The 25,525-nt window shown below is 55.4% G+C and overlaps 2 protein-coding genes across 2 annotated transcripts in view; one reads left to right on the top strand and one right to left on the bottom strand.

Moving 5' to 3' along the window:
* Positions 1 to 17,773, top strand: part of Stx18 (syntaxin 18) — a 130,178-nt gene extending 112,405 nt beyond the window's left edge. The window contains exon 12 of the mRNA XM_046423456.2: positions 17,387 to 17,773. The gene's annotated coding sequence lies outside the window, so the exon portion shown is untranslated. The remainder of the gene's footprint in view (positions 1 to 17,386) is intronic.
* On the bottom strand, positions 331 to 22,171 carry Nsg1 (neuronal vesicle trafficking associated 1). Its single transcript, XM_046423460.2, has 5 exons — positions 22,067 to 22,171; positions 21,516 to 21,669; positions 18,005 to 18,121; positions 4,356 to 4,466; positions 331 to 1,558 (listed from the first exon to the last, which is right to left on the bottom strand). The coding sequence occupies exons 2-5, from the start codon at positions 21,642 to 21,644 to the stop codon at positions 1,358 to 1,360; spliced, it is 558 nt and encodes a 185-aa protein (XP_046279416.1). The 5' UTR covers positions 21,645 to 21,669; positions 22,067 to 22,171; the 3' UTR covers positions 331 to 1,357.
* Positions 22,172 to 25,525: the final 3,354 nt, after the last annotated feature.

Here is a 25,525-nt window from a genome sequence, read left to right as displayed (position 1 = left end):
GGCACTTTGCAGGGGTCGGGGGAGGGTGCACAGGACAAGTTTGGCACGCGTTTAGTGCTTGCATGTATTGCTCGCAGCTTGGGCCACTGTGCTGCATTCTGTCCACACCTAGGTCAGGATCTTTGTTTCGAAACACCCTTGATAATAAAACACGCGTTTGTCTTGGAAGCACATCTCAGGGAGAGCAGTGGAGCCGACCGTCCTCACCATGCTTGTTTGCAACAGGTCTCGCACTATTTGCCATTTATTTCTGCTCTTCTAAAAACCAGTGAAACTTGACACACCCACCAGAATCAACACACTCAATAACATGCAAGCAACATCTGTGGATATCTTTTTTTTCTATTTAATTGTCTTACACACGTAGTTTATCTAACTGGCAATTTTGTAAAGATATACTTTAATGTCAAGATTCAAATTGAAACAATTTTCTTACAAAGATTGTGGATTGAAATGTCAGGTTTGCAGGGTGCCACACCAGTGCCCCCAGCTGTTTGCTACATCAAGGAATAATATCTGTCCGAGAATAAAGCTTAAAGTAGCCCTGGCTTACGAGCAATTAAATTTTCACTTTTCCTACCCAGCAAACTTGTAAAACTTAACTTGCATACAGGACTGTACGTGCAAATTGATCATAATAGAAATGAACAAAAGAGCATTTCTTTCCTATTTAGCACATCACCAGCAGACAGCCCACCCATGGGAAGGCAGTTCTGCAGCCCCCGACCCCAGGACCAGCTCCTCCCGCCCCCCTTCTCTGCCCAGCCCATGCACTCTGAAGAGAACCTCACATGTCCACTCAGTGGTCCCTCTTTATCAAGATGCCAGAGCCAGAGGGGACCCAGCCGTACTAAGAACCACCTGGTGCAGATCTGCCACCTGGTGCTCTTGTCCTCAGTGGCACCATCAGCTGGGGGGTGAGGAAACTGAAGTAGCACTTGCTCTTAGCAAGAGATCACTCTAGATATGGCTATGGGGTAAGGTGTGCACACAGCAAGGTGGCTTTGAAAATAAACTCCACAAAATGCATTATGTATCTGAAGGCCAACGCCCTTGCACATCCAGGTTAAATTTGTTTTTTGACAGCATCCAGTAAATCCCAGTGATGGAGCTAAACTAAGAACCCTTAGCATAAAAAGTGGCGCCAGAGCTCTTTAAGCAACTCTGATATGCTCTTGGTTTTATGCCCATGGGTGGTCGGCAGCAAGTTTTATTTGCAAAGCAGCATTAGCAAACAGAAGCAATTGCACCGTAAATGAGTAACCTCTAAATTATCAGTAATTACATTTAATGAAATGTCCCTCAAAGTCCCTTTGTTATCTTCAAGTGACACATTGGAAGGAACTTGCCCGTCTCGCTAAGCTGACTTCTCAGCTGCTTCAGTCTCCTGTTCTGACAGCTTCTCTTCTGAAAGCACTGACATCCAGGGTGACACGGAGCGGGTGATGCTCTGCTTGGCCAGGTTGTAGTGGTTTATGACTGTGTAAAATTTCTCCCGGGCGCTGGAATCTTGCTCCGCGTAGTAGCTTTCCAAGCCTTCTGGGATGCACTGGGTATTCTGCAAGACAAGAGGCCACTGAGACCAGACGTGGGTGCAAGAGAGGTGCCAGTATCCCCCAGTCGATGCCCCACAGTTGTGACGGCACCTTCTCTGAACCTGGAGGGATAAGTACCAGGATGGGCCACAACAGACACAAGTCCTGCCCTGGGAGCACGACCACACAGAAGCCTGGCATTAACTGGTGGGTGCCACGCCAGACTGGCACTTGAGCTTCTGTCACAGGCTTTACTTCTCCAGAGATCTCACACTGTGTGCTCTGCTTACGTGGGCACTTTGCAGGGGTGGGGGGAGGGTGCACAGGACACCTACTAGAAAACAATGACCCTTCTGACATGTCCAGAAGTAACCAATTCAAGTAAGGAAGGGAGGGAAGTGGGAAAGGTTTCCCTGGGCACTGGGCTAGGTCCTCAGGAGGTCTTGCTCAGGTGATGGGCAGGCAAGTACTTGAGGCAGAGAACAGAGCACACGTAGAAGAGGCCCTGGGGCGGGAGACTGCAGGAAGACCAGGCCAGCACAGAGTGAGCAGGGGCCTGCAGAAGGGCCAGGGCCAGCCTCTCAGCTGTCAAGGTCCCAGTAGGAGATGTGGGTGGGCCTTGTGACCCCAAGGGAAGCAGGAATGCATGGAGCAGTTTCAGAGGGGTGGAGGCTGGAAGCTGCCCCCTATAAGTCACAAAACTGGGACATCCAAGACTGGGTTTCAGAATAGCTGAAAACCCCTGTGGTGCTGTGTGGCATTTTGGAAGAAGACAGTGTATAGCAGTCATCAAACTGTCAGGAGTGTAGAGCCCTGAAGGCTTCAGATCCTGCACATGAGTTGGCTGCTTCTCAGGACAGAAGCCAACTAACCACTGCCCCAGTCACAACTGATGCTGGATGACTTGGCCGGGAGGGGTTGCAGGTAGCATGTGCACACAGCACAGACCCCTGGGGAAGGTGCACTGACGTTGCTAATTGTCTTCCACCACACATTGTCCCCAAAGCTGACCGGGGCAGGGAGCATCCCGACCAACAACTACATTTCCCCGCCTGCCATGTAGCCAGGTAAGGCTCTGAGACTAACTTCAGGCCAGTGGGATTTGAATGGATGTGACAGGTGCAAGTTCTGGGCTGGGTGGGCCCTAAAGGGAAGCTGCATGCCCTCCATTTTTCATGTATCTCCTGCCACCCCAAGGACAAAATCCAGGGGGCCAGGGACAGCAAGAGGTAGGGAAGTCCGACGACTACAAATCCATCACTGCTTTCCAGCCTGGACTTTGGGTGAGAGTAACAAATCTAACAAATCTTATAAACCAAGTCAAAGCAACCAAAGCATGGATGCCTCTATCACACAGGAAAGTAAGACCAACAGTGCGTCTGGAGCCTTGGGCCTTGTGGTACGCTCCACCCAGAGGTCAGCCCTGGGTTTTTTGTTTTTTGTTGTCCAGAACTGACCACCGGCAATCCTTTCAATTCAGCCAATGCTCTCAGGCCACAGGAACGTACCCCTGACCACCTGTACTCACTGCCAGGAGGCTTTGCTCCCCTCTGCTGCTGGCTCACCCTGTGTCCTCAAGGGGGAAGATGGGGTGCTCGTTTAGACAAGAATGTGAGCTGGGACCTTCCCTGGAAGTCAGCTGCAAGGGAACCACCGCCAGAGCCGTGGTCTCCACAATGAGCTTTTCCCAGCCAGGGCCTCCTGCTGTAACGTCACCTTCCAGGTGTGGGTTCATTTGACATGGCTCGGCTGTGCTTGCTGTCACAGGGCTGAGCACGGAACATGTTGAGGGATGGATACATGGTGGTCATGAAAAGCGCCCACCTAAGCAGACCTGGAGGCCCAGTGAGCCTGAAGGGGTGGGCTCCCGCTCTCGCATGCAGTGGCCACCGTGCCTAGGGTGTGCAGCAGGGAGAGCGCAGCAGGTGGGCAACATCAGGCCCCGATGCAGGCTCGGCTGGCTGTGCTGGGCATCGAGAACACCAGGAGGACAGAACACCCAGCCAGGAGGCACTGCTGACCCCAGCCCTGCTGGTCCCCTTGCCTGGCTGGGGCCTTCATTCAGAAAGTCTGAGCTGAGGCCACTCCAGAAGTGGCAGCTGTGTTGTCCTTTGCAGAGGCTGGGTGCTACCTGCTTTGCCTGCTCACAGACGGGCAGGCAGAGCTCAAGGGCCACCACGGGATCTGGGGAGGTGGTGGTGGCGAGGGTGGGACGGCAGTACACCCTCATGCCCGCAGCTCCAGGGGTGCTGCAGTGTGCCCCCTGTTTGGGCTACTGTAGCTACTGCCTCTCCTCAGATGGACAGAGTCCACTGCCACCAGTTAGGTGACAATGTAAAGATCAGATGCCACCCTGCTGCTCCTTGGAGAACAGGGACTCTACCAGCTCACTGGACACTGAAGAATAAAGATCAGAAATCCCAGCAAGTCCCCTATATAGGTGAAGAGCTAGTTTCAGAAGAGAAATGACAAGGAAATGGAATGTGCACAGAGACCCAGCCGCCCTGCAGCCACCTGAAGACCAACCGGGGCCAGGAGGGCTGGTGTACACCCAGGTGACCTGGGCGGGGCCTCTCCCCTCTTTCCTGTAGCCAACCTTCTCTCCACCAGTCCCAGTGCAAGACACAGGAGGGAAACGTCACCCTGAGCACTTCCTACTGGTCCAGCTATGCCCTCTGGCCACCTGCCAACTCTCCAGGCTTTCACCGTCGTGGGTATGGAGCACAAGGCCTCGGCTGCTCTGGGGCCTGTTCTGGCAAGGTCATCGGGAGAAGAGGCACACTGGTATCCTGCAGCCTCTGGGCGGAAGTGGAGCCTTACCTTGAGGACGAAGCCATCAGGGCAGGCGCGGTCGTACTTGTACACCTTGTAGACGACCAGGAAGACGACGCAGGTGAGGAAGGCCAGAGCGAAGAGGACCAGCACGGAGACCTGCGGGTGGGCGGGCAGAGGCGGGAGGTCAGGGTAGCTGGGAAGATGGTGACAGAGTGCCAAGGGATACTCGGGGGAGGAACCTGAGGAAGTGCAGCTGGGGGGCGGGGTCCAAGAACCAGGTCTCCCTGGACGACATTTTGTTCCATTTCAATTTTTCACAATATCCCTGTGCCACCTTTAGTTTTTTTTTTTTCTTTATTGTATTTAATTTTATGTGGATCAAACCCAGGGCCTCACATATGCTAGGAGAGCGCTCTACTGCTGAGCCACAACCCAGCCCCACCTTTAGGTTTAGTTAGCTGTTTTTAGTATCTGAGGCTCTGCACTGAGAGCTATGGGTACAGATATGACAAAGCCTTCAAATCACTCAAATGGCTCAGAGGCAAGTGAGACCCATGACCAAGAAGTGGGCCAGGACGCTGTGCCCACTGCCCCCAGCGGTAACACGCTGGGGCATCTGCCACTGGCAAAGCATCTGCTCCATAGATGTTGCCTGAGCCCTGAGCTCAGTGCTGGGGCACTGTCACTTGGACACCAAGCTGCCCTTGTACTGGGACCAGCTAAGCAGGAAAGTCAAAACCTCCATGGCCCGTCACCTCTGGCCTCTAGTCTCCTGCGGTTCAGTCAGTGTCCATGAGGACAGGGATTTGGCTTTCTCACTGCTGCTGCTGCTGAATCCTAGACTGGCTTGGCCTGACACACAGTAGGTGCTCATCTAGCGTTACCAACAAACACGACAGTGGGCAGACGGGGGACACAGAGGTGGGACACCTGCCCCAGATGGAGGGCGTGGGGCAAGATATCACAAGATGGGATTGCATCTGGAGCTGAAAGGTGCTCACATGGGTGCCAGCAAGCCTAGCAACTTGAGGGCATGACGTGGCCTTTCCCCAGCCTGGGTAAGCAAAGGGGCAGCTGTCTCCCAGGTTCCCTGGACAGGCAGGAAGGAAGCCAAGGTACGGGCCCGGGGAGCCAACGTGCGGTCAGGGCGCCGGAAACACTGGTCTAATGTGCACGGAGCACGGGCTTCCCACCTCCAGTGCTGGTGGCCAGGAGCTGCCACATTGCTGGCACTCCTCCTGCTGGCAACACACAGAGCCCCACAGCCCCCAGGTCCAGGGAACTGAGGGACCCTGCTTATCCTGAGGCTGCACAAGGGACCCAAGTGCAACCCCAGCTCCTCCGGGTAGACCCTCAGCAGAGCACCCTGCCAGCTCAGGAAGTGGCCTTGGGTCCACTTGATACTGTGGCATCCTGGGGTCACAGGAGAAGAGATGTGTGGAAAGGAGCGTTATAAACCAGCAGCACGTTCACCTGCCCGGCCATGAACTCAAGTCCCTGTGGTAACACCTGTGCTCCCTGCAAGCCGCCTTACACCCACCAGGGCACGATTCCTGCACTGCTCCAGAAACCCTGGGATTCTCTGAGCCAGTCTCCTCACCTGTGAAATGGACACCAGTTCTCCCACCTTCCAGTCACTTGAGGCTATAAACGCCCATGACGAGCTGAAATGGTTACTGTGGGACCCCTGCCTCCACTTCCCGGGGCTCTTAATCTCTGGAGTTCAGACCGACTGGGGCCTGCATCTGGCTGCAGGCATCTCTGGCTGGGGCCCTGGCTTCTGCACAGCTGGCTCTGCACAGGAGCCCACAGTGGACGGGCTTCCTGTCCAGCTTCCTGTCCATGCTGGTGCTAGATTCAGCCACCTCCACGCACCTCACCACTCCCCAGGGCCGAATAGGCAGCGCCGAGACTCCTGGGACCCCAGGCTTCTCCCTACACAGCCACCTGTCACACCCATGACTGCCAAATCCCACTCCGACCCCCACCACTCTCCCAGGTCACACCCACTGCAACTTGAGTAAGATATGTCCCCTCTGTGTCCTCCCACCTAGGAATTAGCCCCTCAGACCCCCGGGAAGCAGGAAATCTCCACTCTAAGGAGGCCCTTCCTTCTCTAGTCCTGCCGATTCCCAGTCTTTCTCCCACTAAACCCACCTCTGTGACTCCTCCCTGGGTCTGTCACGTTCCCCGAGGGCCCAGAGACTCCAGTCAGTCTGGACAAGGTACACTGCATATGGAGCCCATGCCTGGCACAGGGACACAGACAGAATGCAGCCAGGCTGCTTTCAAGGCCCACAAGGCCCACAATACCCGTGGGGGATGGCACTAGCCGGGGTCTGACGATGGCTGCAGGCCACAGACAAGCATGTGACAGGCCAGGGGGCTGGGAGCAGAGCCTGCTGAGGAACGGTCAGAGTGTGCTAGAGGAGGAAGGACCACTGGCTAGAGCACTCGGCAGGCCGGTGAGTGACAGCCCCCCGCTGGCCACGCTGGGGCTTGTGGAGCACACCCTTCAGCTCTAGCTCACGGCTGCTGCCTGGGCCCCTGTCCTGCCTGGAAACAGATGGTTTCCCACGACAGTAGGAAGGTGAAGGAGTGGACACTGTACCAGGACACTGAGGACAATGTCGGGCAGGCTGGACAAGAAGGAACTGTGTTCTTACTGATGTTCCTGTCACCACTGTCATCCCCTGAAGTCTCACAGATGGCAGAGTGGGCTCTCCACCCAGGCGGCCCTCCACACCCCAAGTCCACCCTGCCAGGGACTGGGTCACCTGCCCCCTCCACAGTCCCCACCAGCAGAGCTGTGTCACTCAAGGTGGGCTATGGGGAGAACTGGTTTTCCATACAACTGGCCTCTTTATGGCCTTTCATGTTCTATTTTATCTTGTGCAACTGAAAGTAGGTGGAGAGAAGAGGCCATACCCACCCTGGCCACTGCCAGCCTGCCCCCTTGATCTGGAAGCCACATGGGAGTCAGCTTCACAGTCTGTTTAGGTTTTAAAATGACCCCAGCCCCCTGCAGGGCTGTGTGGACGGCTTCCGCCCGCTCACAGAGCAAGAAACATGACAGAGCCTGGGGGAGAGGACAGAGGGCATGGAAACCAAGCTGCTCCAGCCAGCTCTGCAGATCCTGAGGCAGGGAGGCCCTCCCTTCCCCTGGGGTCTATAAATTCACCAGTGGCAGGGGACTCCTGTGGTTATCACGGCCTAAGAAAGGGGAGTGAGTCAGGGGCCTTTCCAGAATCACGGTCAACCACTCCAAGCTGAATCTGGCTCTGCAAGCTGCTGACCATGACTCTAGCAGGGGCCTGGCCTCTCAGGCCACAGCGCATCTGTGGAACGAAGAGGAAACAATGCCTCACACCTGTAGGCGTTTATCAGAGGATGACAAGGGTTGGCAGGCTTTGAGAGCACCTGGACCCCTCTTACGGGCTAAAATGTGTTCCCCAAAAAGAGCTACAGTCTACTCCAAGTACCTGCAAACGTGACTTTATTTGCAAATGGGGCCTCTGCAGATGCAGTCTAGCTAAGACAAGGCCATTAAGGGCACAAATCCAATCTGACTGGCGTCCTTCCACTACAGGGAATGTGGACACAGAGACAACACACTGCGAAGACCAAAGACCAAAGGGATGCACCCACATGCCGAGAAAATAGCCAGCACCCCCAGAAGCTAGGGGAGGCAAGAAGGGTCCTCCCTGCAGGGTTCAGGAGGAGCAACGCCCCCAACACCTTGATTCCAGACTGCCAGCCTCGAGGACCATGAGAGAATGCAATTCCATTGTTCTAAGCACCCCCACTTTGTGGAGCCTTGTAGTGGCATCCACAGGACTGAGAGCTACTTTAGTGGGTACAGGACTGGCTTACCTCCCTGAAGATGACTCCTGTCGCTGTCATCCTGTCCTGTCCCTGCATACCAGGCTGGGCTGCCTTCTCCTTCCTCATCCTTCAAAGCCCTAACTAGGTCAGCAGCCTCCAGAAGGCCCTGGAACATGCCATCCTCTCGGTGGTCACCAATTACACATGCAGGCATTTGTGAACCTCCCTCCCTTCTCCCATGAGAATGAGGGGTATTCTGGAACCCAGGGCAAAATGACTGAGCCTGACATCCAGGATTCCCCAGGCCTGGAGCTCAGAGGCTGTCTCCACATGACACACCATGACCTCTGTGAGTCTGAGAGCCCCAGCTCAGACACTGCATCTCTCAACCAACTTCAGAAGACTACCCCCAGAGAACAAGAGCAGGGCGGCCCTGGGCTAGAGGCCCACTCAGCCACACCATGACCTAGGGAGGCCACTGTCCCAACCCCAGGCTCCCCATCCCATGAAGGGGGCGCTGGCCTAGCGCCTGTGTGCATGTTGGGACAAGCAGTAGACCTGTCAGGCATACAGTGGGGCACAGCAGGCCCTGCTCCCACACAGTGCTGCAGCCTCAGAAAGGGCAGGTGGAGGCCATAATCCAACACTTCCCTGCCTGCTGCAGGCCCCGTCACTGAAAAGGAGGCACCTTCACACCAGCCAGCAGGACACCCAGGCGGGCCCCAGGCCATGCAAATGAGAAATGGCTGGCACAAAACGGGGCTCAACTGACTATGCATGAGAAAGCCCAAACCCCTAGGGGCCTGGAAATGCTACTGTGTTGGGAGATGGAGCCTAGAGAGGCTCAGGGCTCCCATCTGAGGGCACTCATCCCTGCAGGAGTGGTTCACCAGGAAGGGCCTGCTCCTCCCCTTTCCCTTGCTCTCTCTGGCCTCTGCCTCCCTTGTGGGATGACACAGCAAGCAGGCCTTGGACAGAGACAGCCCCCTGTTCCAGGGGCAGGAGCCAATAAACCTCCTTTCCTTCTGAGTTCCTTTATGAGTGTCCCAGTCTCAAAGATCCTGTTTAGCAGCAGGAGACGGACAGAGACACCTGGAACCTGCCAATGTGATCAGGCTGGATCTCACAATGGGGACACTCCCGATTACCCAGATGAGTTCTCCATGCTATGTCCTCTCAGAAGGAGATGATCCTACAAAGGGGCAGGGATGCAAGGACAGAAGCTAGAAGATGCGGCACTGCAGATCTGAAGGTGGAGAAAAGCACCACAAGCCAAGGAGTGAAGGAGTCCAGAAGACAGGAAATGGCAAGAAACACACCCCTTGAGCCCTGGCTGAGCGGCCCCAGGATGCTTGAATCTGACCCGGTGGAACTTTCCAGAGTCCTGGGAGAAGTCCTGCATGCCATCTGAAGCGCCACCCTGGTGGTGATTTGTTATAGCAGCTCCAAGAAGTGCACACCTCTCTGTCAAGTCCCCCCATGAGCAGAGGGCAGGGCAGGGCCAGGCCTCACACGTCTAGCACAGAAGCAGGTCCTCCTGAAGATGCAGTGAGGAATGAGAAGGAATGGGGACAGCAGGCAATCCGCCTCCCAGTGAGTACTCCCAAGCATCCCCTGCCACCTGGCCCAACCCAGAACGCTGGGACCCAGCTCCACACAGACATATGGAACAGAAGCTAATCCTTGTCTGCAGAAGGTGCTGGTCAGCTTGGTTTTGTTAAGTAAATGATCTTGTATGGGAAAGAGCGGACCCAGGGCAGCTCCTCCCTCCATGCTCCAGGGAGCCTGGAGTGGCCCCACTCCCTCAAAACACATACTCTGGGTGGACTGGACTGCGAAGGGCAGGAGGTCCTTTGCCTGTGAGAGGGCATTTCCCCAAAAGCAGGCCCTTCCCTCCAACCTGTGCCTCTTAGGTATGAGAGGCAGGCCCTGGGCCCACCATGCTACAGGGACTCAAGAACTGTTCTGCTTTTCATCTTGTTTCAAATGTAGACGAAAAACATGGTCCTAATAATAATGGTTATACAAGAAGGAATCAGGCGATACAGTCACCTGTAGACCAAGGTAGTGACATGGCCTTTCTTTTCTCTTTCCTGTGGAGGAAGAACCTGGAGCAGGGGGCCGGTGCAGGGCTCACTGCGTTCCCGCACTTACCTCTCGGGCAGGCGGTGAGTCCACAAGTCCTTCTCAGCATGTTTCCTAGGCCTAACACACTCACAAACACTTAAAGAAAACGCCTTTTCTTCAAACACTGTTATCAAAATATTGCAATAAAAATTTATGCTATGCGTGTCCTTTGTTTTTAACACACTAAACAAGATCTTGTAAATACCTGATTTCAAAGGACAGAGGACAAAACCCCTATCCAAGGTCTTGATGACAGTGTGGGTGACATGAAAGCCTCTGTGATGTGCACTGGCAGGAAGGCTCAGTTGCCACTCATCCCTCCGTAGTCTGCTGCCTGCATGAACAAGCAAAGGGACCTTACACGGGAAAGGACCCAACATGGCTGGAGGGAAGGAGGAGGACCAGGCAAATGGTGTCGAAAGGCTTCCTATTCTCCTTGGAACACTGCCCCCCGAGCCAGGAGTCGGAGCAATCCCCTGCAAAACTCCGACAGCCTTGGTTTTCTTTTTCTTTTTCTTTTGTTTAAGCAATGGATCTGAAACACTAACAGTCTTGAAATCAGAGAAGAAAACTGTGAAACTCAATTTCAAAACTTACTACTAAGATACAGTCATCAAAATAGCATGGTTCAGACATAAGCACACACACACAGATGGGCTGGAGCTGGAAATCCAGACAGAAACTACAGTGTCCGTGGTCCACTGCTTTTCAATAAGGACACCAAGACCATTTAATAGGGTTAAAAAAGTCTCTTCAACAATGATGCTGGGAAAACTGGATATCCACATGCAAAAGGATGAACCGAGACCCTTATGCCATATGCCATATGCAAAAATCAACTCAAAAGTAACAAAAACCTATATAGAAGCCAAGCCATAAATTTCTTAGAAGAAAGTACAGGAGATAACTCTTCATGACCCTGTGTTCGGAAGGGTGTCTTAGATATGAAAGCAAAAGCACAAGCAGCCAAAGGAAAAAATGTACTCAGAAAATTTTTACACTTTGTGATTCAAAGGATCTAGCAAAACTATGAAAAAAGAACTCACAGAATGGCAGAAAATATTTGCAAAACTTTTAGTATCCAGACTCTAAACAACTCAACAACAAAAGGCAACCCAATTAAACTGAGAAAGGACTTGGACAGACATGTCTCTGAAGAAGACCCACAGATGGCGGACAGGCATGAAAGGCAAGCAGCACCGTCAGGCCTCAGGGAAGGGCAAATCCAGACCATGAGACCCAACTTCACATCCGCCATGATGGCTGGAAGGAAGAATAATCCAACATGTGTGGTGAGGGCGTGGAGAAACCACAGCCCTCGTTCACAGCCCACAGACTGTGTGGGGAACCGTGTGGCAGCTCCACAACATGCCGATTATAAAATCACCACAAGATCCCCATCCTATCCCTGGGTAAATACCCAAAAGAACTGAAAATAGGTGTTCAAACAAAAATTTGTACATGAATGTTCACAGTAGCCTCCTCACAACAGCCAAAAGGTGGAAAATACTCAGATATTCAAAAACCAATGAGAATAAACAAATTGGGTTCCATCCATACAACAGAATATTACTCAGCCAAAGAAAGGAATGATGTACTGAAACCTGCTACAACACAGAGGGACCCTGAAACACCATGCCAAGGGAAAGAGGCCAGACCCGAGGGGTCGCCATAGGATACAACTCCAACTATGGGACAAGTCCAGAACAGGGAAACTGACAGGGACAGAAAACAGGCGTGGCTGTCAGGGGCTTGGTGGGGTGGGGACAACAGCTTCACGGAACAGGATCCTCTTGGGGAGAGGAAATGTTCTGGAAGCAGATGGTACGATGGTCAGGTAACACGGAATGCACTGAACGTCCTAAACTGTACACTTGAAAGTGGTGACTTTTACAGAAGGGACACTGTACACAATTTTTTTAAGTGGGCTGGAGGAAGCAGGAAGGAAGCTGGGGTGACAGGAGCTGCGGGGGTCCTGATGACCTGGGATTGTCCTGATGAGCTGCGGGGGTCCCTGATGAGCAGGCACGCCCAGGCCAGAGCAGCGAGAACAGGAGGGCTCTGTGGGGGCTTCCCGGCCACAGCAGCGAGGATACCTGCCAGGAGCCTGTGGGCCTGAAGGAGACACCATCCCAGCTGCTCACTCTCCAGTCCATGGCCACTGCCATCATCAGTGCTCCTCCACGGTCATTCACAGAAGGACTGGCTACAGCGTGACACAGCCGCTCGGCTGGCAAGGCACAGCCACGGCCAACACAGCAAAGCCCGCTCTGCAGAACAGACACTGCAGCCCTGGGCTTCCCTGCCTCCTCTGCTCCGGGCCTCCTCAGCTGCTGGGGGCCTCCCAAGGCCGTGTCCGTCTGGGGGATTAGGGAGACCAGGACACTGCAGCAGGAGAGCCACTCACAGTCCCACTGACGTCAAACGCACATGGGCCTGGACCCCATCTTGACTCCTGGTTACTGGGTGGCTGGGCCCTCCTCAACCTCTCGGGTCTTCACTCTCCACTCACAAAACTGGGACAGCAAGGGCAGCCCGAAGTGAGCCACACCGCGAAGCTCTGAGCCTGCGCGGGCGCTGGGTCGATGGCACCAGCGGCTCCTCCTTGGCTCTCTGTCCCCCCTCCCTTGGGGGAGGGAGCAAGGAGCGCTTCTGCTGAGTAAGGTGGCACCAACAACAATCCTGAAAAAGGAAGACGAATCCTGCCATCGTCAAGCGTTTACAGCAACCCACATAGAAGTGAACGAGGCCCAGACAGCTCGACGCCATCACCCGGCTCTGGAGGAAGCCCTCACTCCACGCTGGACCGGGAGCCCAGGGGCTCTGCAAGTGCAGATGTGGGCAGCCACATCCCGCAAGATGTGTGCCCCCCCCACTGAAGGTCGGGGGGCTGGGGTCTGCAGGGCCCACACCTCCCCACACACCGCTGAGTGCCAAGGAAACCGTGTCATCCTTCATAAATATTTAACAAGTGCACGTCGGAACGCCCCAGGGGATTACTGGAGAGTGTGGAAAACAAACTGGCACCCGAGAAGCTGAAGGTCAGCAAGGACAGGAGAAGATGCAAACTGCCCATGGGATCATTTGAGACAGGATGCAGAGGGACATCCCCACTGGGGCCCTGATCGTCAACTCCAGGACCATCAGACCTGGCCTCTCCTGACTCCCCGACACCGGCCCCACACCAACCCTTGGGCGTGGGAGCTGTTTGCTCAGGTGCAAGGCTGACCTTGGACTCTCTTAAAGCCCAGAAGGTGGCTTCATGACCCAAACCCTTAACCCACAGGCACAGGGATCCAGTACAGAGTCCCCACTCTGCATCCCAGCATCCCCAACAGAGCCTCCCCCGGGCCTGCCCAATTAGGGCCCCTCTGCCCTCCCAGATGGAGGGAGGGCCCTGAGAAGTGCCCCACCCTCCAGTGCGTGCCACACCGCTCTGCATCAGCAAGAAGGAAAGAACCTTAGAAAAATGTTGAGGCTGAAGAAACACCTCGGGCTGTGTTGCTTCTCACTGTAAACATCCCTCCATTAATTAAATGACTGCCTTCTTCCCTGACGCCAGCCACTTGGAGCCTCGACTTTGGGCGGCCTTGGGGTGATTCATCCTGCCGTCCCTGTGTGGCCGAGTCTTTCCAAGCTCTTCCCCACTAGCTGTTACCTAGCAACCAGCCTAGCAACCTTGTAGCCAAGAGATTAATCCCTGAATGATAATCATAAAGTAACATCCAAAAAGACATTTCGTTTCAAGGATGCAATCCAAAGGTATATAAAGACAGGCACGTCTGAACCACACAAATGAGAGACAAAGGGGACGCGCTGTTTACTTGTTGCTTAAACATCTGAAAGGCAGGATCTCCTTCTGGCCATTCACACACACGGATGAAAAGAACCAAGCCAATGGCTGAGCTGAGCAGCCACACAGAAACCTCCGGGGGCACCAACAGAATGAGGACCATGTTCCAACCTGCCCCAGCTGGGACTGACCCAGTGAGACAAACACAGAGGCCAGGGTGGGTGGAGCTCTGTGCTGCGCGCGTGCACACACACACACACACACACACACCCAATTTTCAGAAACCAGCTGAAGCCTCACACAGCAGTCACCTGCCTCACTTGCATTCAGGAATAACAGAAGTAGAGCTGGGCAATAAAAGGCAGGGAGAATGTTCTAGAAGGGTAGGCGCTCCTAGCATTTCTGGTGATCCTTCCCCATCTAGTGCCACTGGAAGGATGTAAGTTCAAACCCAGTGAACACGAGCGTGGCTTGGAGAGCAGGTTAAAATGCACATACCCAGGGCTGGACTCCAGGTGACTCACAGACGGGCAGCCTCAGCACACTCAGGGAAATAGGCTTTGGAGGTGGCCCTTGTGCTTCAGCCATTGTAGGTTGCAATGAACAGGGACAATCTCCTTCCCAATTCAAAAGGGCCTCAGGAGCAGGCAAAGGCAAGAGGGGCCCTTAAGGAAGCTGGACATTAGGCTGATGAAGCCCAGCTAGGGTGTCCCAGGAAGCAGGCCAGGCAAATAAGCCCCCAGAAAGCTCCTGGCCCAGATTCTGTCCCTTACGATGAAGCCTTGGGTAGGTCACCTGCCCTGCTGTGAGAACTTGGAGGGGGCTGGCTAAACAGGGCTGGCTCAGAAAGCTGCCCAACACTGATCACTCAACACACAAGGGGCCCCGTGGGGAGACCCTGGACCTCACCAAGGCCCCCCTTCACATGAGCCAGCAGCACCGTGAGGCACCCACTTTCCTATCAAGCTGTTACTGAGCGTGTGCAGAGATGGCAGCAAGTGATGCCGGCATGGGCGCTCTGAGCAAGTCTGTCCCCAAGAAGTCCCTGCGCCTTCAGCGACTGGCTGACATTCTGTCCCAGGGGGTTGCTATGGCCTGGTTCCCTTCCCAAGGTCACCAACTCCAGTTGAGGGAACTTTTCCTTAAAAGACCACCCCTAGACCTGGCCAGGACACCAGATCACAGGGCCCACACCCAAAGAGAGACATGGGCCATCCCGGTCCTCCAGAGAAGGGGACCTGGAACCCATGAGAGAAGCAGAGACAAGAGGGCAACAGTGGGCAGCCCAGCAGAGCCCAGGCCACAGGGGTGCCCGCAGGGGTGCAGAGGGAGGGAGGGAGACCTGCGTTCAGTGGATCAAGGAAGCAACTCCAAGACCACAGGCGACAGTGCCCAGGAAGGCTGGTTTTTTGCTGGGGTGGGGGTAGGGTGGGGGGTGTTTGTTGCAGTACTGGGTACTGAACAGAGGGATGCTCTACCACTGAGCCACAACCCCAGACTTTTAAAATTTTGAGACAGAATCTCACTAAGTTGCCGAGCCTTGCCTTAAATTTGCAATCCTCCTGCCTCAGCTTCCCAAGTCCAGGAAGAGTTTCGCATCTACAAAGGAAAGGGATGTAGAGAACAACCTCAGCACAATAGTGACCTGGGGCCGAGACCCCCTAGAAACCAGCCACAGGAAAAGCCAGGTGCCCTCTTCTGCCACAGCCTAGAGCAGGCTGCCTGGGGGCAAGCACTCTGCCTTGGTCTCCCCTCAGCTTAAAACAGAAATGACAGTGGTGCCTACCTCATGAGGTAGATGATAACAGATAATGAGCAGAATGACCTTGAACTAGAGGCTTGTTCATGGGAGCACGCGGGCACGGTCAACTGCTGGCACAGCCTCGCTACAAAGGGCAGTGGGACAGGAAGAGGCGGGAGGGACCCGGGACACCGGCACTGGAAGGAGATGGAAAGGGACAGGTCTGGGATGCAGGGCGCTTCCTGCCGGGGCTGGAGTAAGGCCATCATGGAGGTCATGATGAAAGGCACTGACTTCAGAACCAGCATCATGGGGCACCCTGACCTCCCTTCAACAAGCTGGGACTTGACCCCTATCTGTAAAGGGCAAGCAGTGCAGTGTGAGCCATGAAGCAGGCCGCAAAGGCAAGACAGCCAGCCACCCTCGGTGCGAAACCAGGCACGGGGCTCATGGGAGAGCAGCGTGCTGGGCACCCACCCCACGGCACCTTCCAGCAGCCCGGGAGGCGGGAGCAGTGGCAAGGCAGGACTTCTGCCACAGGAGCCAGTCCACGGGGACAGGGACCAACCATGTGAGGTCTTCTGAGTCCTCAGGTTCTGGGCAACAGGAGCCAAGTAACCACACAGAGTCCCAGCTGTGGCTGCCGAGAGCCCTGGTGGCAGATGTGCGTCACCCACACCTTAGACAAGGGACCTAGGGACTTGCTGCAGGTGAGCTTGTGGGAAAAGCACAAGCCAAGGACAACAGAGGGGCCATGGCCTGGCACATATGGACACTCAACAGAAGGAGCAGCCGTTCAGATGCCACACTGCTCCAGGCCTTCAGGGACCTACAATGACAAGGCTGCGGGGAATGGTTGAATGGGGCAGGAGAAACCCGCTCAGACATCCAGATACCATGACCTTAACACTGAGGTCATTCCTGCCTCAAGTAGCAGTGGGAACCAATCCCAAGATGGGGACGGGGCATAGGGGCAAGTGCCCACTGACAGGGCACATGCTAATCCCCCAGGCCAAAAAGAGAAAGGGATGACCTTGGTCAGCCCATCCTGATCCTGGCCATGAACCTCTGGCTTGTCGACTGCTGAGCCAGCAACATCTCAGCACATACGACACCCTGTCACCCCAGCAGGTCCTGCAGACACAGACCCCTGTGCCTTGACTCCCCATCTGCAGAGAGGGCCATCAGAATAGAGCCCACCATTAGGAGGTAAGAGCACTGCTGGGAGGACTTGATAAACTGACCCAAGCAAACACCACCAGAGGCCAGAAGAGGGCAATGCCAGGAGCCCGTGCCAGGCAGGCCCTGAGAGGCAGGCAGGTTCAGAGAAGCCACCCGCCTCTGCTGCCCTTCATCCATTAACCAGGGACAGTCCTGAGGCTGCCTTTTGCAGTTCACATCATCAAGTTCAAACCTGAAGATGTGCAAAGAGGGCCCGGAACCTGTGTCCAGCCTGAGCAAACTGCTCACACATCCACAAGGGGTAATCAGGGCACCCACAGGACCTGGGTCAGGGCCTGGGGACCCCTGTGTCTCCCAGTCCACCCCTTCACACCTGGGTGAGTGCCTCCATCCCACCTTCTCTTGCAGGCTTCCAGCTCCCAGAACATCAGTATCCCAACTTGTTCCTCAACCAGTGCTGCCTTCGAAGCCACCAGACTGTCGGGAAGGTCCCTCCTCACCCCACCCAGCCGGAACCCCGACTCTTGGGACAGGCATCCCCATCATGTCTGGAGGTGGAGAAGGCTGGAAGATGGACATGTGGGCTCTGCAGCCAGGTGGGCCCCGGATCCTGGCTCTGCCTCCCCATCTGTGAAATGGGTGACAAGGTCAGTACCAGCCTCCTGTGGACCAGGGCTCAGATGAGCTCACACAGGCCAGGGCTTAGTACACGGTCTGGCACATGACAGGGCTGCACGCTTCCTTCCTGCAACTGTTAGGTCAATATTTTAATGTTGGGAATTGATTTTTTATAGGTTTATAACCTTTATCAAAAGAAAGCTCACGGGTGGGTTTTCCCCTGTTATAAAAATAAACAATACATGTTCATTTTGAAAGAAGAAGAAAAGATTTTAAAAGCCACAAGGATACTATCTTGGTGGGCTGCCAGCAGCTGCTGAGTTTGCGCAGCTGGGATCAGTCCAGGTAAAGGGTGTCATGCCAGGTCACTGTCCCCCTGCAGTCATCTCTGCAGCTGGGCACACTCACCTTAAACCTCTCGGAGACCCCTTCACTGATGCTGACAGTGAACTCCGCGATCTTGGGAGGACGAGCTCTTCCTTTTTTGCGGTCAGGTTCATATTCAGTCTTGGTTTTCACCACCACCTTATCCGGGAAGCAGAGAAGCAAGTGGTCAGTGGTGGCCTGATGCACTCAGACACGGCTGCCCTGAGAAGGTATGTCTGGGAACTGTCATGTTCAAAGTCACCCTTTCTCCACAAAATAGAATGAGAACAGCCACCACCTACTGGAACTCTCCTCTGTGCCAGCATGTCAGAGGAACTCCCATTCACAACCGAGGGGCAGAGGAGTTAAGCTCATTGGTCAAGGTCAGGTGGCTGACAGGTGACTGGATAGGGCAGCAAGACACCCGACTCCTACTCCAGGGCTCCTTCCTCCACCCCCGGAGAGCAGGAGGCATCTGCTTTTCCAAGGGCCTTTATGTACCCCACGCCCCAGGCAGCGCACAGGAGGACTGGATCACAGATTCGACTGAGGGGCAGGCAGCAAGCCCAGGGGACACAGGCCTCAGGCTGGCTCCTGGTCTCCACTCATCAACCCCTGCCCGCTGCCCTGCATGGCCCCTCCCCCTGCATCCCCCAGCTTCATGTCAGGGTGACCCAGGCTCCCCGTGCCTCCTCCCTGGGACCTCCCAGCCCTGGCCTCCCTGGCTTTGTCTTCCTCACACCTCCACACTGGACCCCTGGAGAGAGGTTCAAGATGGGACCGGGGTTACAGGTCTCTAGTCCACAAACCCCACTCCCCAGAGCAGGTTCCTGGCAGTGGCTGTGGACTGCAAAGAACCAGCTGCCCCATGCTCCCACCGAGGGAACATGCCCCTTCATTGGGTGGTCCATACTTTGGGGGAGACACCCTGCTCTGCATGGCAGTCGAGCAGAACAAGGGGAATCCAGCAATTCAGGATGGCCAATCCCAGGTGAGCAGCTGGAGGGACTCAGCCTGAGCTGTGGACCCCGGAAAGCCAGCCAAGGAGAGAAGGGACAGGGAGAAAGTGGCCAGTGCCGGCGTGATCCCAGATCTGGGGGCCACCCAGCCCCACTGCTGCCCCACTCACTCCTTTGCACGCAGCTCACCCAGGAGCACCAGAGAGGGCACACCAGCCTGTGTTGGCCAAAGTGCCCACCCCTTAAAGCTCTGCTGCCCATCTCCTGAATCAGCATGTGAGTGTCACCCTGCCATCCTCACATCGCAGTCACACCTGACTAGCCCTGTGACCCTGAACATGCACTTGCTACTTGAAGCTGCTTCATCGGCCCATAAGCCAAGAACAAGGCTATCTCTCTGGGAGGCTATGCAGACCAGGAAGTCCGTGGAACTCCAGTCCAGCGCGGATACCTGTCAATGTTTGCTAACCTGGATCTGCATCCGCACCAATCTACACCCGTCGTAACAGGCTAGGTGACCTTGGGCAGGTCCCCTACACCCGGTGCCTTCATTTCCTTATCTGTAAACTGCAGCACTGATGGTAGTTACCTCATAGTGTGGTCAAGACATGAAAGGAATTTCACCCTATAACATATGCACAACAGGCATCCAGCAAAGTCAGGTGAGGCTGTCCCTGACACGCCAGCAGCCAGCCCTGGGACTACCACTGCTGTTGTAACTGCTGTGCCTCTACTTAGTGCACCTCCTCAGGATAGATTCTGTGTGTAATCTGGCCCTCAGATGCCATGTCACCAGGAGTAGATGACATCACCTCCCTGAACCTAACTGTGAGCAACACCTTGCAGTTGTTTTGAGTTGAGAAAGGTCAAGAGCAGGACATCGCACTATAAGTGGAGTGGAACAAGAGGCGCTGCCAGAAACCTGTGTACCAGGGGACTGTGGCCTTCCCCCGAGTGACCCTGGGTGTATCCCATAAACTCTCCCAGCCTCAGTCTCCTCTGGGACTTTGGAAGCCTCCTTACCCACTCTTGGTCCCTGCTGGAACTCCCTTCTCTGGAGCTCCTCTGCCAGGTGCCCCTCTGTTTGAACACTCGCAGGCACAACAGAGCACCTTTCAGCGCTGCGTAGGCCACGCCTGGGCAACCATTTGGGTTGCTCAGAATTTCATACCTGCCTGAAACCCTGCTCCCTGTAATAAGCCAACTGTGCCAGACAGTTCTAGAGTGGAGCAAACTGAGGGCGCAAGAGGAGGTCAGGCCAAGTGGGGGGAGTCACCCCACAGAGGTACTGCTTGGACACAGTTCCTGACACAGGCCACCGTGGGGCTTGAGGCCAGGCTCTGCTAAGTAGATCCCTGGATAGGGAGGGGTAGTCGAAGCCGAGGCCTCAGGCAGCCCTACCCTTCCTGCAAAGCCCAACCTGGACCATGAGTCCCCCAGAGTGGCCCCACTGTGGTCGGGGGTAAACAGCTGATCCCTATCGGGAACTGAAGCACCTGCTGCCCACACCGCCTAATGGAGAATAGTCAGGGAGGCAAAGCCACTCTGGGAAGCTGAGCAAGCTTCTCAGGGTCTGCTGTGGGAATAAAGGAAGCCTCTACCAGGAGGGCCACTGCAGGGCCCTCCCCAGCCACCCCACCCCTGCCGGTGGCCAGAAATCACCATCCTGCCAGAATGAACGGGAAGCCCTGAGTCAGAGCCTCCTCACCAGGGAGATAATAAACGTAAAAGCACTTCAGGGAATAGGAGAAAGCTCCTGGTGGTGGTGGGTGGGGTGTGAGCAGCACCACAGTTGAAAAAGACACTGTGTTTATGATTTTAGGCTTGAGTTTTGCAATGCAATTGTCTAGACTTAAAAACTCTATTAACCTTTAAGTGTTAACTCATCAAAATATTATCCTTACTGGATAAAGAGCTACTAGAGACTGGATGCTGCACTCAAGAAAGGAGGGCATTCTTTAAATTCAGCAACAACGCCCTAGGGAAAGGTGCATGAATGACGGTTCCCAGCTACACCAACAAGGAGTGAGCCTGGGCACCAATTTGGAGATTTCACAAAAGGAACAAAGAGGGAGAAGGCTCAGTGTGAGCGCACACGCCCTCCCGCAGCCCCGCAGCCTGGTAGAGATGGGCAAAACCAACAAGCAGAGGAAGCAGGCCTCTAGGGAGGGCACATCTGGCAATTCCCCACCTCAGAGGGCCAAGCCGGGTGAAACCGCTTCATGCAGGAAGGCACAGGCAGCAGCCACCGCCCCTGATCTCACCCCAGACCCAGAGCTGGGTAGTACTGTGGGACCAGGGGCATTTCCCCCTGGAGAAGACGCCCACAAAACTCATCAAGAAGGGACCTTTCCCTGGCCGAGTTCCACGTCAGGACAGAGGTGTCCTCTAAGACAGGACTCAACATTACCGGATCCAGAATTGCATGCGGGTGCAGCGTCCTGGCCCGGCCTTGCCTGCCTGCGCAAGCCCGCCCCTACTTCGAGTCCCCAGCGCACGTGGCGTTTCTTTTGTTGCAGCGGATGGGGGCGAATTAGGGGTGCTCACCCGGCAGTGCGGGGGATACCGGCGGCGGGGCGGGAGGGGGGGCTTACCTTATCCGGGGGCGGGAACTGCAGCTGATTGACATCGAGGGGCGTCATCAGGGGAATGGTGTCGAAGCCATCCTCCAGCAGCGGCTGCTTGGTGCCCTTCTCCGCGAAATTGTTCCCCAACTTAACCATCGTTCCGAAGACCTAAAGCTGCCGCCTGCAGAGGGAAGGCCGCGCTGGAGTCACGGAGGGCAGGAGCCGAAGCGAGCGGAGGGAGGCGGGCCCCGCACGCCCACCTGCCGTCCCGTCCCGGGCACGGCAGCCTCCGCCTCGCCCCCAGGGAGGGATCGCGAGGACGCCGCGGTCACCGCCTGATTTGAGGCGGCAGGCGAGGGTACTAATAGTCTCACCTCACCAGCCCCGACCCCTACGCCCGGCGCACCCCGGCCGGGGGCGCCGCCCCTGCCCAGCCCCTCTGGAAGCGTCGTCCCTCGTCTGGGCCACGGAGCCCGGTCGACCCGCCCGCCCACCAGGTCGCTCCTCCGGCAGGTGAACGGCCACCCCGGTCCCCGGCGGGCAGGGTCCCGCCTCGGCGTGGCGGGGCCCGCACTCACCCACGCCCGGCTCCGCAGGTCTGGCCTCCGAGCGGCTCCGAGCTCCGCGTCGCCCGCTCCCGCGCGCAGCAATGGCGGAGGCGGCGCGGCCGGCGGGCGGGGGAGCGAGCGATTGGGTCGGCGGCTCCCTCCTCCGCGCCGCCTTCCGCCGCCCCCGGGGGCTGGCGCGTGAGTGTGCGTGTGGCCGCGGCCGCGCCTCCGCCCTGACGCAGCGCCCGCCGCACAAAGGAACGCGGGGCTAGGCGCGGAGCCTCCCCCGGGACCCCGCCGCCCCCAGCCGGGGAGGCCGGCTGCAAGCGCCCGAAGGGGAGGCTCTGCCTGGGCGCGCAGCGCTGGGGGAGCGGCTGCGGGCTGCGCAACCCCGGGCGGCGGCCGGAGCCAGGCGATCGGGAAGGAGAAAAGGGAGGGGAATAGGGATGGAGCGAGCCCCCAAAAGAGGGGAGATGGACCGAGGGTGCCGGCTGCAGCCGCGCCGGACTGCGGGGCCTCTAGGATCAGGAAGGGTGGCGCGGAGGGATGGGATGGGGGCGTCCAGGAGGCGGAGGGCGGTGGCAGAGACCCTGCGTTCCTTAATGATTCTAGTTGGGGAGGGGTGGAAAATGAGAGCGCTCCCCTGTATAAAGGGGGCACGATGGGAAAGGAGGAGCATATTCCCCGCGGTGCGGGATGCGAAGTGTGGCTCACCCAGGGCTGGGCTCGTGTGCCTGGGATGGGGACTGCCCTCCGGAGCAGGAAAGCAGTTATTCGGAACAGTGAGCTTAGTGCGACCGTTGGAGCCCTGCAGAAAGGTTTCTTTGGTCTTGTCGAAAGACAAGGCATAGGTCCCCCCACTGCTGCCGCCGCTGCCGGCCCGAGCATCCGAGGCTCAGAGGAGAGATCCGGACCGAGATGGAGGTGGTTGTCACTTGACCCGCACCCCTCACTCCCTGAGCGGGGCGCTGTCGCGGCTGCCCAGACTCACCCGGCCGATGAAAAACTGCAGGGATGTAGGAAAGAGGCCAGAATGGGAGTGGGGCCCGAGCTGGTGACTGCAGCTGCGGAGGATTCGTTCTTATCCGCACCTGTGACCGCGGGCTGGACACTGTTAGGACGCAGGGGAGGCATCCCCCAAGTCGTTACTGAGGATCCGAGGCCCTGAGAAACACCAGCCAATCGAGAGAATAAACCTAGATCAAAGAAAGAGTCTCTCTGGGCCTTGAGCCCCAGGCCCAGTCTAGGAACCGGCCATGGGCACATATTTCAAAATCCCCAGGAGGACGTGCCCTATCCTATGCAGGGGAGCTGTGGCTCCTTCTAGCTACTCTGGCTTCCAGCAGGGGGGAAGCTGACTTTGAGCACAGCGTTGGAGGACCCAGGCTCTTAGCAGACTCCCCCAGACCAGCCCAGGGAGGTCAGGGATCTTCCGGTTGCCTCTGCCACAGACCCCAGGAAGCACAAAGCTTCCTGTTGGATGCCTTCCTGAGCAGGTGAGGAAGAGTCTTTTGAAATATGTCCTGGCACTTCCTAGGTGTGTCCCGGTACACCCCAGCATCTCTGGGACCAGAGACAACCTGTGGCTTGTGCAAGGGAAGACCTTGTCCCCATCTCGGACCTAAATGCTTTACAGAACACACACACACACACACACTGTGGTCAGAATCCCACACAGAAAGCAACAAAGTGGGGTTCTTCCCTCTCCCTCCAAGACTGTTGAGAAGGACCCATGTTGTTTCTGATTGTCACTCGCTCTCCGGTGCTGTGAGTTTTGCGGTGCCAGTTGCTATGTCTCTTTCTGTGTGCCTTCCTTCTGCTGAAGGACACGGGCAACACAAGGTGCACAGGATGCACTGCCACCCACAAGAGGCTCACGGACAAGGGGCAGCAAATTGCAAGCCTTTGGGAGGGAAGGTGCCAGGAGGTGGGTAAATTTGCAGTTCCCAGGGGAGGCCCCAGAGTGAGGTGGACCAGGGAGGGTGTGTCCCGGGAGGAAGGCAGCCCCAGCTTCCAGTGGCTGCTGGAACAAAGGAGCACAAATTGGGAGGCTTGAAACAACAGAAATGTAACTGAGATACTAATTTTTACATATTTTGTTTGTTAGATAATCATAAAATTAAAAAAAAAACACAACATTTTATTAAGACTAAGGTTCTCCAAATTAAAGTTATATTAATTTTAAACAATAAAGGCTACAAACTTAAAAAAATTCATTGATATTATATAAGTTCTCTGACTAGATCTATTGTCCATAAAAAATACAGTAAGATTTATATACTGCTCCCTACACAGGAAATAACCTTAATCATATTTTTAAAGGCAATTAAGAGATACCTATTTAAAGGATAATATTCTAAAATATAGATTTTGGGATCGCCTTAACCATGCATTATTTGCCCTTAATTTTCTTACCCTAGACAGTGAAGGCCATTCGGCTGCAGACAGACACTGGCATCCCTCGTCCAATTCTGTTCTCCCACCTGTAATGTGGCGCCATCCCCTTACAAATAAATGGAAAGGCCCAGATCCTGTCCTCATCTGGGGACTAGGCTCAGCTTGTGTTTTGGACCAAGAGCAAGCAGCCCCAAGATGGTTACCAGAACGCCTGGTTAAACAGGTTAATGACTTACCTCAACCCAGGGACGGAGGCCCTCCCCCTGAGGACAAATTTTCCTCTTTTGCAGATGCAGCCAAAATCCCCTCTGGACTGGGCTTAATGGATTTTTACCCTACCTTCTTCCCTTATTAGGCCCTTTGTTGGGTTTGCTTTTAATGGTGTCCATAGGACCCTGCATTATAAACAGGCTGGTAAAATTTATTAAAGAACAGATTAATATTTTGGCCTCTAAGCCCATACAGGTCCACTATCATCTTCTGGAGATGGAAGACCGCGCTGCCAACATTTAAAAGGATGCTCTACCCTTCTCTCAGGCTTATTTCTTAAGTTTACATCCCCACAGATCTCTCTTTCTTATATAAAAGTATAAGTGACAGCTCTGACCAACCATCTTCTGCCCTTGCCATAAGGGTTCGCTCCTCCATGGGCCCCTCCGCTTGGGGGAGGACTCACCCATGGAGTGAGGACATTAGGCCATAATGACAGAGGGTGCAGGAAGGACTGCAGGAGGATGGATCCACGGATCCCAAAACCCAAGACCTCTGAGTGACACGCTCTGGTGCATGGCGGTTGGCATGCTCCCCCCTCAAAGCTGTCTCCTCCAAAAACATGCCAAGGCCACCACGAAATCTCCTAGTGAAGACGCTTGCTCGGATCAGGAGATATTCTAAGGCCTTCTAGAGGAACAGAGCCTCTATCACCCCCTAAAAACATGGCCAATAAGGTATGGTCAAATATTTTATATAAGAAAGGGGGAAGATGTCAGGGACTAGAAGGAAATTCTCCTTCAAAGATTAGCCTGACAGCCCCCTGGGAGACATCCTGCCTGGGAGGCATCCTGCAGCTACTTATCTCACCTGAGACATCCT

Source organism: Marmota monax, unplaced genomic scaffold (genome assembly GCF_021218885.2).
Source record: "Marmota monax isolate L192 unplaced genomic scaffold, Marmota_monax_Labrador192_F-V1.1 WCK01_AAM20220418_F8-fsc00009, whole genome shotgun sequence".
Taxonomy (NCBI): Eukaryota; Metazoa; Chordata; class Mammalia; order Rodentia; family Sciuridae; genus Marmota; species Marmota monax.
The sequence above is the reverse complement of the archived record's forward strand: the minus strand, read 5'-3'. Positions and strand labels throughout refer to the sequence as shown.